At 45.0% G+C, this 13,545-nt stretch overlaps 1 protein-coding gene across 5 annotated transcripts in view; it reads left to right on the top strand.

The window, feature by feature from the left end:
- The window catches only part of TNIK (TRAF2 and NCK interacting kinase), a 373,221-nt gene that overhangs the window by 323,210 nt on the left and 36,466 nt on the right, over positions 1–13,545 (top strand). For all 5 annotated transcript variants that reach the window (XM_060242507.1, XM_060242505.1, XM_060242506.1 and 2 more), the window contains one exon: positions 997–1,094. In XM_060242507.1, the coding sequence (XP_060098490.1) occupies positions 997–1,094 (98 nt within the window). The remainder of the gene's footprint in view (positions 1–996; positions 1,095–13,545) is intronic.

The raw sequence follows: 13,545 nt of genomic DNA, 5'->3' as shown, positions 1-13,545 counted from the left end.
TAGCTATTATGTGATATTCTCGGCACAGAAATGCTCTTGGTATATTATAGCTTGCATTTTACCAACCCTGTGTAATTTCCTTCCTTTAAAAAAAAAGAGAGAGAGATGGAGTTGGCAACCTTGCAGGAAGGGAAAATTCTGGGCAAAGAACCCTGCTTTCTACCCCTGTCCCCAAGTCATAGTGCTCAGGTCCAGGATAAGGGCTTTCCAGAGTCTTGGAGAGTAAACTTGTCTGGGCTTTTGTACCTCTCTGATTTTGTAAACCAGTTTTTCAGATGTACGAATTCAGACAAGGAAGGTTCAGCCATGACTGAATGTTCATCATATGAACAATAACACCAGAAAAACCCTTCCATATAGAATAATAGTATGTCAAGGTTAGAGGGCTAGGCTGGCCTTTTCCTTAGCAAGCTGGTTTTCTATGAGCAGGGATTTTTATACTGTATGGAGGAGCATTTAATTATGCAAGCCTACAACTTCAGTTGTAGGCCATATAACCTCTCTGAGAACTAAGTTACAGGGAAAATTGCAAATGGTGCTGAAGTAGAGAGATACTGGTAGTACTTTGAATTGCATCATTTTCAAAATCTGCCTGGCAGATTCGACACAGGATGGCAAGAACAGGCCTTAAGATCAGGGCCTACAGTCTTTCCTGCCCTCCTCCACATCCCCTTGTTAGCCTGATGAAAAGTTCTGAAGTACTTAGAAGCTTGCACATTGTTTTGTGTTCGCTTCACTGGTTCTCATAAAAAGCATTACATGGTTTTTGAGTTTGGATTTTGCATTGGACCAGTGCAATTTGCCTAAAGCTGAAGTCCTTACAGGGTTTTTTTTAAAAGAGAAGCTTACAATGGTTCTTGAAGCAAAGGGGGGGGGAGAGTGCACTTCTCTGAAACACAGCTTTGCTTTGCTTTTTTCTCCCTTGTTTTGTTGTTGGAGGGCAGAGGGAAGAGAGAGACTTTAATCCCATTTGTCCACGCTCTGCTCTTTGCCCAGGAAACACCAAGCCCGAAGGGTCACCCATTCTCTCTCATGAGCCAGCTAAGATAAAACAGGAAGAGGGCAAGGACCTGACGAGGCCCAGCCGACCTGCTGTGAGTCTTAAATGTGTTTTGTAACTGAATGCTGCCTTCAGAAGTGTTTTTGCTTGGTTTGGATAAAAACCCTCCCCATAAGGGAAAAAAGAGCCAAACGCTGTGTATTCCCCCACCCTGATTCTGTCTCAGATGTAGAAATAGACCAAAGGAGACAGAAACAGCTAAAGAAATTTGGGATTTGAGGTAGCTGCAGTGCAGGAATGGGATTAGTTCATGACTGGGATTTGAGGCTGTTTTTATTTGAAGTTAATCCATATGTCTAAGCGTTTTGTAGGCTCTGGCCAGTACTCTGTGGACATTCACTATCACAAAAGGTCATCCTTTTGCTGAGGAAAGGTTCACCTTCCGCTGCTCCACAGATAGTCCCCTAGAGAGGGCCAACTTGGCACACAGCTGCTGATGGGCAGGCATTGCTGTTGGAAGAGACACAATGGCCTGGTTTTTGTGCATGTTTCTCAAGAGCCACCAATAGCTTAAAGATCACAGTCCTTAGATAGGCAAGAGACTTAAGACTCTGGTTTTAGAGAAAAGAATCTGCCATTCAGAGGCAGGTGAGGGCCTAGTTCACTTGAGAAGGAAGCATTAGGCTTAGCAGATAACTTAGATGTGTTCCCAAGGAAACAGCATAAAGTAGAATGGAGTACTAGGTCATGTTTGGGGACTCAAATTGCTAGGCAAGCTGGTGATGGGTAAGAGCAGGGCTTTTTTTGTAGCGGGAGCTCCTTTGCATATTAGGCCATACAGCCCTGAGATACCCAATCCTCCAAGAGCTTACACTAGGCCCAGTAATAAGAGCCCTGTAAGTTCTTGGGGCTACATAAGAGGAGGTGTGGCCCAGAGGTGGAATTCTAGCAGGAGCTCCTTTACATATTAGGCCACACACCCCTGATGTAGTCAGTCCTCCAAGAGATTACAAGGCTGTTTTTTGTTAGCTCTTTGAGGATTGGCTACATCAGGGGTGTGTGGCCTAATATGCAAAGGAGTTCCTGCTAGAATTCCACCCTGGTGTGGATTAATATGCAAAGGAGTTCCTGCTACCAAAAAAAGCCCTGGGTAAGATTCAGGGATTTGAGAGTCAGCAAAGCGGAACGTTAGGAGCAGAGATTCCCAAGCCAGTTCCATCAGCAGAGGAGGAATACCTCCTGTTTCTCAGACAGTGTCCTGCTTTCTGATCAGTGGCAGGCATGGGGGAGTGTTAGTGGCACATCCCTTTCCCCAAGTCTAGCGGGCAGAGGGTCAAAAAATAGCTGCCACCTGTCCTTGCCGATACCAGCTCTAGCCAGGTGGGTTTTTACAGCACTATCATAAGATTCACAAGGACACATGACAAACTCATCCCACACGTTTCTCCCTGGTTTGATTTTTATGTTTAACATTTTGTACATCTGTATGGCAAGAGGGCCTGGGAAGAACTGCCACTTACTCTCTTTTGATTGTGTATTTGCTGTTTTTGTGGATGTTTTCTTCTTCCCTTTATACTGCGCTAACACTTTTGATTTTATTTCTAACCTGCTTGCCTTTCCTCTGGCACTTTCCTGTCCTCATCTGTTTCCTCTGATGCTGATTAATCTTCCCTTACTCCCAGAGCTATAAGAAAGCAATAGATGAGGTTAGTGATATCTTTTCTCAGTTGGTCATTCCTTTGCAGGGGTGACTAGTTAGCGTTTTAACCTCAAGCCATATTTTCTTGGTTGCTGACATTTGAAAAGGTGGCACTGCGAGAAGCACAGGGACCTCCCAACAGGAGAAAGAGGGACGGGCTATAGAGGAGGTGTGAAGCTTTTCATGTATTCCGTGCTGAGCATCAAAGAATCCACAGGCTTGTATTTAAGCCGCCAGAACAGCGACCCTGGATCTGTGCAAATAGAGGGTCCTGTGTGCAAAAAAATTAAAAATGCAGAGAATATCTAGGATTAAGGAAAGAAATTTTTGTAATGGACATCGGGACTGAATAAAATCCATGCCACTGAGCTTTTTCTAATGGAGAACCCGTCGCATGACAGGAAGGTCCAATTAAAATGATTGTATACATGCCTCACAGGGGACTCCCATCGGAAGGCTTATGGTAATACGAAATCCCAGCACTCTCAGAATTAGGTTTTTAAGACATTTTAAAATAAAATGTGTTGCGGGCTTGGTCAGTCCCCGGCCCTTCCGGTTGCAATATCAGCATTTTACATTGAGGTTGCTGGATGGGGAAGAGAGGCTGGATACTGATGTGCAGACTGCTTTTATCAGAGCCAAACGACAAATTGCATGTAGAAGTGAATAATAATTCTTGGACAGCCCCTCTTTAAACAGGATATTTATATTTTATGTAAACAGTTTTTTTAAAAGATTTATGCTGCACTCTTTCCGCTGCTTAAGGCCATTTCCAAACAGCTAAAAACCAACGATACACACCATGGTTTATACAGGGCTCCCTCTGCGCACAGCTGCTTCTGCTGGGAAATCAGCCCACGCTGGCCTGTACCCCACCCATTCACTCAGCAAAACTATCCTCCTATACAAGAGCCAGTTAAATATTCACCAAAGGCTCCTTAGGCTGGAAGAACTTTCTCCAGCCTAAGGTCAGTTGCATGCTGGGGAGATAGGGGGTTATGGGGCTATCATTGTTTTGCATTGCGTTCTGAATGGATGGACTTGTGGCAAAGCTGAAATGTTGGAGAATTTGTTGTGGAGCTCAAAACTTATCCACTGGAAGCAGTCACTGGTAGCAGCTGCATGAGGCCCCATCCACTGCAAAGGCTGGAATCTGGTGTATTTTTCGCCCACCACAGATTTTGTGCATTTGGGTAGGAACTGGTTGGAAGCTGCCTTTGGAGCGAGTAGCCAATCACATTACATTTGTGGGAATGCTTTTTTTGTTTGTTTGTTTGGAAGGGTTTAATCTTCAGATTACTATTCAACAAACCGTTGCAGAAGATCGTTCTGCCGCTCATGGGCCACATGGAGTTGGGTGTTAAAAAGCGGATAATGGCAACTGCCCTGCACTCTCTCTTCGGCATAAGTAACTCTAGCATGAGCAAATCCAGTGCTGACGTATGTCGTAGACACTGGCCAGTCCATTGCTGCTGCCACCATTTCTGTTGCCAACATCTGTTGGAGAAGAAAGCGCTTTGCAGCCTGAAATGGGCCTCTGGACTTTTTTTGTTTCAAGCAAGTGAGGAGGTGGTGATGAAAGGATTACCTGTTGAGAAACAGAAGAAATGCCCCCAGTCACTGACTCCTTTCTTCCATTAGTTCTTGGCCTGCCCACTCAACAGGCAGCTGCCTCTCCCTTCTGCTAGGAATGAAAATATATCCTTCAAGTGAGTGCACACAAACAAGCAGCCACAAGGTGGCGGCCTTGCCTGGGTCGTTCTGGTCCCAGCCTCTGTACCACAACCGGGAGCGAGGAGGTGGCTTATAACGGCTGCTGCTTGAGGGTGTATTTAGCACGGGGCTTGGAATGGGCCATCCTATGGAGAAGCCTTCTTTCGCCACCAACTCTTGTTAGTGGACAGCTTGGCTGCTGTACAGAGGTACCACCCTGCAGGCTGAGCTGCTTCAACACTATCTGCAAGCGGCAGCCATTGGTTGAAAAATATCCCTTCAGACCAGAGTGATTGGACAGAGTTTGATTTGTGGCCAAGAAGAAGACCGCAGATTTATACCCTATCCTTCTCTGAATCAGAGTCTCAGAGCGGCTTACAATCTCCTTTACCTTTCTCCCCCACAACAGACACCCTGTGAGGTGGGTGGGGCTGAGAGAGCTCTCACAGAAGCTGCCCTTTCAAGGACAACTCTGCGAGAGCTATGGCTAACCCAAGGCCATTCCAGCAGGTGCAAGTGGAGGAGCAGGGAATCAAACCCGGTTCTCCCAGATAAGAGTCCGCACACTTCACCACTACACCAAACTGGCCAAGCTAAGGAAGCTGGAGTTTAGGGCCCCAGATCATAAGGAGCATCTTAATACAAAAGTACTGACTCCATTACCATTTTGGGGTGGTGCCAACCATGTCATAAATGTACCAGAGTTCAAGGCCTCAGCATGTCTTCATCTAGCCCTGCCTCTGGTAACAGTCTGTATGTGGATTTTGTTAAGCTCTGTAGGGGTAGGGCTAGCTTAGCGTGCCTATTAATCAGTGTTCCCCTTCTTGCCTCCAATTTTACGTCCAAGGCTCAGAAGTGGCACTCCTCTGGATGGGGTCTGGCAGCCATGTTCCCTTCCGGTGTTTAAAATGCTGTGTTAATATTTCAGAAGAGGTTTGTGCATTTAAAAGCATTGACCTTGCAACTAATGAAACATGACAAGCATTAGGATTGCATTCAGTTCTGTTAAGGGATGATGAATGGTCTTGAAAATACTTCACTGGTCACTCCCTGATAACCTGTCTAGTGTGGGAAAATCTGTACATTTTTAGATGCCAGCATTGTTTTATGCACTGCATTTTGACATTTTCAGGTGCCCAGGCTAAATTGTTGGGGGAGGGGGAGTTCTAGCCTCATTTATTAACGTCATGTATTTGAACAGGTTTCAGTTTCTAACAGTGGAGATATATGTCTCCACTGGTAGGTACATTTCTGTCAAAATGGTGGTTTCTTTTGTATCTTTTCTGCAAGTGGGTAATGGCTAGGTGTTTTGGGATGCGCCTTACCACTTTGGTCCGCTAGCAAAATACCTGTCTTCCAATTGAAGCAGCTTTCTTCTGATGCAGGAAGCTGTTCCACTTGGAGAAACATCACTTGTCTCAGAGGGAGTCCTTAGGCCAAAGAAAGGCACCACTGTGAGTGGAACAGAGCTGCAGGATTTCCCCTTTGTCTTAGTCTGGACTGCATATGAGGAGAGACCATTTTTCTTTAATATAGATTCCCAGGCTGAAGAAGCCATGGGTGGTCATACAAAGCTCTTCATCTCAATAAGAGAGTAGGGCAGGGCTTTTTTTGTAGCCAGAACTCCTTTGCTTATTAAGCTACACCCCCCTGATGTAGCCAGTCCTCCAAGAGCTTATAGTAGGCCCTGTACTTACAGCCCTGTAAGCTCGGGAGGATTGGCTACATTAGGGGTGTGTGGCCTAATATGCAAAGGAGTTCCTGTTACAAAAAAAAGCCCTGGAGTAGGCTCATCAAAGAATTGAAAATCTTGTCACCTTAAAAGAATGTACAGTATAAAAAACCTTGGTGGTTCTTATTATCTTGGTGGTTGTTATTGACAGACTCTTAGAGTGGTATTTAGCATAGTGCTGCCCTCCCTGATAATTTATTTCTTCTAGCAGAAGCTGCAGAATACTAAGGACCACTTCCAGCGCTACTATTTTTGCTCTTATGGACCAGCAGATCTCTCTCTTAATGGAAATTATGTTGGATTTTGTATGCTGTTGGCTCTGCTGACCCCTTTCAGAATCCTGAGCAGGATCTCTCTAGTGTGCATGCAGAGATCTTTGCCCCCAGGATCAATAAACTGGACAGTCAACCTTTTTAAAGGGTTTCACAATTGTTATGGGCAACCAGAGCTTGCGAGGAGCAAGAGGGCCTAGTGAATCTGGTTGTGGCATGGAGTTGGGGCTATATTCCTGCTTGCCTCCATAGAGCTAAATTTCTCAATATGCTACAGGCAAAAACACCAATGTGGAGTGGTACTAGAGGTGTGCATTTGACTATATTCAAGCCAAAAAGATATATATTCTTTCAGCCAAATATATACTGAAGAATTTTTTCAGTTATCCAAAATAGCCAAGCCCCCAAACCCCCCCCCAAAATTTGGAATTTTTCAGGACAACCAGATAGCTAAAGTTAAAGTGTGTCTAAAGGGGTTGCAGTTTGGAGAAGGCCTTGAAAAGGATGCAAGCCCTTTAAATGCCTTTTCCCTCTCCATTAAAATAATGGAGGATGGGGGCTCCTTTTATGAGGACCCAAAGAAGTGGACCCCCTGGTCCAGTCTGTTTGAAACATGGGTGGTTTGGAGGGAAGAGGCACCAGCAGCTATGCTGCAAATTTGGTGCCTCTACCTAAAATAACCCAGCTCCCCCAGATAACCCTGGATCGATTCCCCATTATATCCTGTGGGGACCCACTGACCTCCTGATGGCACCTGGTTTTTTTGGTCACTGTGTGACACTGAGTGTTGGATTGGATGGGCCACTGGCCTGATCCAACATGGCTTCTCTTATATTCTTACGTTCTAGATCATTAACTAGAATAGCCCCTATAAGGTATAATGGGCCTGGAAATTTGGGATTTCCAAAAAATCCCAAATCCTAATGCCATACTGGTATTGGGATTCAGGAATATCAGAAAATGCCAATATTTTGGGGGTTCAATATATAAAAAAGTTTTTGCACAGCCCTAAGTGATACATCTGTGCTGCTGTCCTCCACTAGAGTGACAGTCTCTCATAACTTTGGGCATGGCATGTTATGCTTGCCAAAGAGGTTTGATATCATCGCTGTTGATTCCTCCAGTGATACTGTGTTCCTCATAGGAATAATTTATACTGTCTTTCTCTTGTATTAGAAGCAAAGAGCCCATCATGCACTGTACTAGTATTGAAATCTTGTTGGAAGATTTCAGCACCACCCAATTCTTTTTAAATAAAACTTTTAAAAAAGATGGGTGGGTGGGTATTAAATCCACCAGAATCCATTTGTTTTTTTTCACAAAGGCTGGACCTTGCCATTTAATCTATGCTGCTGATCCATGAGGCAACCAAGCCAGTGTCCTAATAAGTCTAAAAAACATTTCAGCTTAACTGGAACCCCATTTCCTCCCACCCTCATTGATAGCAATTCTGAATGATGAATGTTGGGTGATGCTTGGCCATTTTGTAGAGCTCAAAGGCTAAGCGGTCTACTGGTAAGCCCATACACCATTCACCGCTTCTCTAAATCATGCTATCTGAATCAGCAGGGGAGGATCTTGGTGACGGGAGGCCGTCTGCTCTTGCTGGTACTCCCCAATCTTGATCTCTCTTTCCACCAGAACTCCTTCAGAGGAAGCCAGGCAGCAATAGATAGACATTTTTGTGCAGGAGGCTGGAACTATTTTTCTCACACTCTCCCTGATGTGTCCAGTTCTTGGCCTTTCTGGTGTCTGGGAGTTAGAGACTGGAATACCTTTCTCTCCATTTCCTTTTTTGTCTTGCTCCTTGAAGAAAGGTGGGTAGAAGGAGATGCTAGAATACTTGCTCCAATGAGAGAACTTCTCTTCCTTTTAGGTTTGGCCTGTTTACCTTTGTCAAGTAGTAACATCAAGTAGTTACATGTTCTGAAAAATCATATAGCATCATTGCCCCCATCACCCACAACAATAACAAAAATAATCTTTGAATGTGTACAATCTAGCATGGCCTTCTCCCTGGCATTCTAGCATCCTACATGGAAAAACGTTCTCTAAAATAAAATATATTCAATAATTTATATATAACATAATGTATAATATTAATGTTCTAGATGAGAAAATGTTTTCTAATACAAGGAGCATTGTATGGTATAGCTAGGAGATCCTAAAATTGCCTGGCTTTATGAAGTATTACCTCTTTTTAGTGTTATGCACCACTAGGTGGCAAACTAGACTTATTTTGGGGGGCTGAGAGAGCTCTGAGAGCTGTAACTACCTGAGGTTGCCCAGCTGGCTTCATATGGAGGTGTGCAGAATCAGACACAGTTCTCTAGATTAGAGTCACCGCCACTAATACCACACTGGCACTCTAGGTTGTATTGTATTCTAAACACACAAATATCCCATAACTTCCTGCTCTCTAAAGTAAATATACTATGCTGTGTGTAATACTAGTTGTTCATGGAGAACTAGAACCTTAAGACGTTAAACATTCAGGCCTACTTGAAGTTTTTCTGTCTCTCCTGTCTTCCCCTAATGAGCAGGAATAGTAATTATATATTCTATACCTACAACTATGATAACTTTAAAAATTACGATTGAGAAGTCCATGTCTTCACTACCTAGCTTTTGATGTAAAGGTGGTGTTGAGGAGGTAACAGTTTCAAAAGAAGTATGATGTTCTGCTTTAGGAAAGTGGAAACAATCCAAGCAGAATAAATGAGTCACTAATTATTGGACTTTGAAGTGTACAATATAAATGTCTTTGTGTTGTCTGAATCTTAATTGGGCCTTCTTTTCATTTTAGGGGGGGAAACAATTAAAACCATAGGAACTGATTTGGCAGTGATGAAAATATTTTCTTGGATTTGGCCAACTGTTAATCACAAAGTTGGTTAGCAGTAGAAACAAACTCTTGAAGACCATATTCTCTCTTTAATCATAAAAAATGGAGCAGTACCGCGATGGGGAAACACTAAATTTTTGCTTTAGAGGCTAGTCTGTTATCATTGCGATTAGTCTTTGAACACTTGCTGATCAGCCACGATCAGACTGCTCTGACCTGGATAGCCCACCCTAGCCCGATCCTGGAAGTTAAGTAGGGTTGACCTTGATTAGCACTTGGTGGTGGGAGACTACCAAAGAAGTCCAGGGTTGCTATGCAGAAGCAGGCAATGGCAAACTACCTCTGTTCGTCTCTTGCTTTGGAAACTCTGTGGGGTTGCATAAGTCAGCCGCACTTGGTGGTACTTCCCTCCATCACAAGTGATGGGGTTAGATATTAGCGGTTTTCAGATGTGGGTTGGACGTTTAGCAACCTGGGAAATTTCCTGGTGGACCACTGTTGTGGAGGTGTACCGGCAGCCAGGAGTAAGCCCAGTCTGTTATCGTAGGGGCTGCACAGTAGAAGAAGAAGATATTGGATTTATATCTCACTCTATACTCTGAATCTCAGAGCAGTCACAATCTCCTTTACCTTCTCCTCCCCTGCAACAGACACCCAGTGAGGCAGGTGGGGCTGAGAGAGCTTTCACAGAAGCTGCTCTTTCAAGAACAACTCCTGCAAGAGCTATGACTGACCCAAGGTCATTCCAGCAGCTGCAAGTGGAGGAGTGGGGAACCAAACCTGATTCTCCTAGATAAGAGGTCCGTGCATTTAACCACTAAACCAAACTGGCTTTCAGTACCATCACAGGGGCTGCTCAGCTCAGATCCAGCCCAGTAACATTGGGTCTAGGCTCATCCGTCACCACCTCCTGTGCTGCTGGCTTGGACCCAGCAGAAAAGGTAACAGGCAAGCCTACATCTGTTGTTACTGGCCAAATTCCAGCCAAGCAGCCCCTGTAGAGCTATCTGGTCTGAAAGAGCCATTTGGTTTCCTTCTGGGTCTGTGTTCAGGTGTGACTCCAATGCTGTCTAACTTTCTGGCAGGCTGGGGGAAGAGAAGAGCACAGGCCCCTCTCTGGCAGCTGGTACTGTTCCCTGCCCTCATTCACAGACAAATATGGCAAGGCTGTGCCCAAGTGGAAGAGCAGGAATACTTCTGGTGGGGCTGCCAGCTTCAAAATGGCCCTTTAAAGAGCCATGGCTGCCATTCACATTGGAGGGCAGGCAGGGGCCTCCAGCTGCAGCCACTAATGGACGGGGGTGGGCAGCAAAGGCAGTCTCATCCACTCTCAGTTACTTGAGATGCCTGCTGTCTTGTGCAAGGAGCAAGCAGGTTGGACTGGAGAGCGGGTCCTTACTGGGCAGGCACACCCCTGGAATCTTCTCCTTTAAATCACCTTTGCATGAGCCAGGTTTGGTTCCAGGCACAGAGCAAGAGTGAGCATTCTTGTGAATGGAGGAGACAGTCAGGGGTGACTATGGACCCCCATCTCTCCCTATAAAGGTAAAAGTAGTCCCCTGTGTGAGCACCAGTTGTTTCTGACTCTGGGGTGATGTCGCATCACAACGTTTTCATGGCAGATTTTTTTACAGGGTGGTTTGCCATTGCCTTCTCCAGTCATCTACACTTTACTCCCAGCAAGCTGGGTACTCATTTCACTGACCTCGGAAGGATGGAAGGCTGAGTCAACCTTGAGCCATCTACCTGAACCAGCTTCCACTGGGATCGAACTCAGGTTGTGAGCAGGGAGCTCGGACTGCAGTACTGCAGCTTACCACTCTGTACCACAGGGCTCTTCATATCTCTTCTTATGCCCCAAGGCAAACCCAAGGCTCATAAAAGCGGACACTAGAGGTGTCCCAGACTGGGTTTCCAAACCAGAGGCCCCTTTGTCTCAATCTCTTCAACATCTCACTGCCCTGCCATGGTGGGTTTCATTCACAGCCCACTTCCAGTGAAGTTTTTCTGCAATGAATTATCCTCTTCTGTTATCTTTGTCATTACCATTATTTCAGAAATAAATTTACCTAATGAAAATGTTGGAAGCTGGGAGCGATGGCAAAGATGGCAGAGCAAATAAGAAGGATGTTACTGGAATTCATACCTGGATAAACAAGTGAATGCAGTTCCAATAATCTATGGTCACACCAGTTTAGCCCCGTTTGTGTCAGTCATTTGATCTGTGAATAACTATTCATAGAAGTGGCTCCAAAGCCAAACCCTTGAATCTGTACCAATTTCAAGATTTATTATATTCTGGGAAGCTCCCATCTTCACACACTTTCCTCACTGAGGTGACCACCTGGCAGTTGTCCTCCTGTTTTCCCTAGACAGTAGAATGATTGATTCATTCTTCTCTGGTGGTGGATGTTTTGGAGACCTCAGAAACATGCTTTTGGGGCAGCTCTTTATAGAAGACGGATGTCTTATTTGGTTCAGTTTAGGGGAGGGAGAGAGTGTCTTTATATTATCAAGGCACATGTAGTTTATTTAATGAATTTTCACTGGGGGAAATTGGGGGAGGGACGGTGGCTCAGTGGTAGAGCATCTGCTTGGCAAGCAGAAGGTCCCAGATTCAATCCCCGGCATCTCCAACTAAAAAGGGTTCAGGTAAATAGGTGTGGAAAACCTCAGCTTAAGACTCTGGAGAGCCGCTGCCAGCCTGAATGGACAATACTGACTTTGATGGACCGAGGGGGGTCTGATTCAGTAGAAGGCAGCTTCATATGTTCTTATGGGAGGGACAGTGGCTCAGTGGTAGAGCATCTGCTTGGCAAGCAGAAGGTCCCAGGTTCAATCCTCGGCATCTCCAACTAAAAAGGGTTCAGGTAAATAGGTGTGGAAAACCTCAGCTTGAGACCCTGGAGAGCCGCTGCCAGTCTGAGTAGACAATACTGACTTTGATGGACCGAGGGTCTGATTCAGTATAAGTCAGCTTCATATGTTCATGTTCACTGTGTTTAGATGTAGGAGTGACTCACTTGTCTTGAAATTCCAGCATCAGACTCTCCCCCAGAGATCTATGCACACCCCCAAGGCACAGAGTATCTTAATTCAGCCCATCTAGTCTTTAGGAGCTATTTAGCACCTGAGCAAGTTCCCTGCTTCTCCTCATGGCAGACTTGAGGAGTCACAGAGTGACTTCCGTCCATGTGTGAATGGATTGCCCAAAACCATGTGCATGTTGGCACCTCTTTTGGTTGAAGTCCTGCTTTTTGTGTTTGCTGAGCTACCTCACTGAGTTCCTTGTGGGCATGATATATGGACTGTATATCTTTTCATAGCAACAATAAATAAGGTCTTACTGCCAAACAGAATGGCCAGACTTTTAAAAAAATATATATAAGATCAAATCACACGTTGCAAAAGAAACAAGCCAAGTGTTTAGGGCAGGGTTCTTTTTCTAGTGGGAGCTCATCTGCATATTAGGCCATGCCCCCTTGATGTAGCCAATCCTCCTGGAGCTTACAGTAGGCCCTGTACTAAGAGCCCTCTAAGCTCTTGGAGGATTGGCTTCATCAGGGGGGCATAGTCTAATATGCAGAGGAGCTCCTGCTAGAAAAAGAGCCCTGGTTTAGGGCAACCTGAAACGTCCATGAGCGATTTAATTTTGTCTATGCACCCTGCCCTGAATGGCCCAGGGTGCCTGATCTCATCACATCTCAAAAGCTAAGCAGGGTAGGTTCTGGCTAGTTTTTAGATGGGAAACCATCAAGGAAGTCCAAGGTTGCTACAGACAGGAAGTCAATGGCAAATCACCTGTGAATGTCTCTTATCTAGAAAACCCTTTGGGGTTGTAGTGAGTCAGTTGCAACTTGATGGCATTTAATACTCTATTCAGGTAATGTTTGCTTACAAAAGAAACGCCTATCTTTCCACAGGATACTGGGGATATGAAAATGCACCAACTAAATATTTCCAGTTGGTTAATGTGTGAGTGGCAGTTTTGACTGGAAAGAGCCATTTTTAATCAAGAGGGCTGAGAGTTTAATGGAGTTATCTTCAGTGTGGTTCCTATGGGTACCATAGCACCCACTGAGATGCTTTGTTCTCCAGAGCATCTCTTCCCTGAAGCAAAGAGCTAGTCCTGGCCTTCTGCCACCTCACTGGACCAGGAAATGCTTCAAACGAGCTAAGGAGGCAAAAAGCAGCCATTTGGAAACAGCTGTTTCCATCATAGAAGGAAGCTTGGCTTGGAGCCTCCTGATATTTTCTGATTAGCCATAGTCCTCATAACAGCCA

Source organism: Heteronotia binoei, chromosome 6, assembly GCF_032191835.1.
Source record: "Heteronotia binoei isolate CCM8104 ecotype False Entrance Well chromosome 6, APGP_CSIRO_Hbin_v1, whole genome shotgun sequence".
In the NCBI taxonomy this organism is placed as follows: Eukaryota; Metazoa; Chordata; class Lepidosauria; order Squamata; family Gekkonidae; genus Heteronotia; species Heteronotia binoei.
The sequence above is the reverse complement of the archived record's forward strand: the minus strand, read 5'-3'. Positions and strand labels throughout refer to the sequence as shown.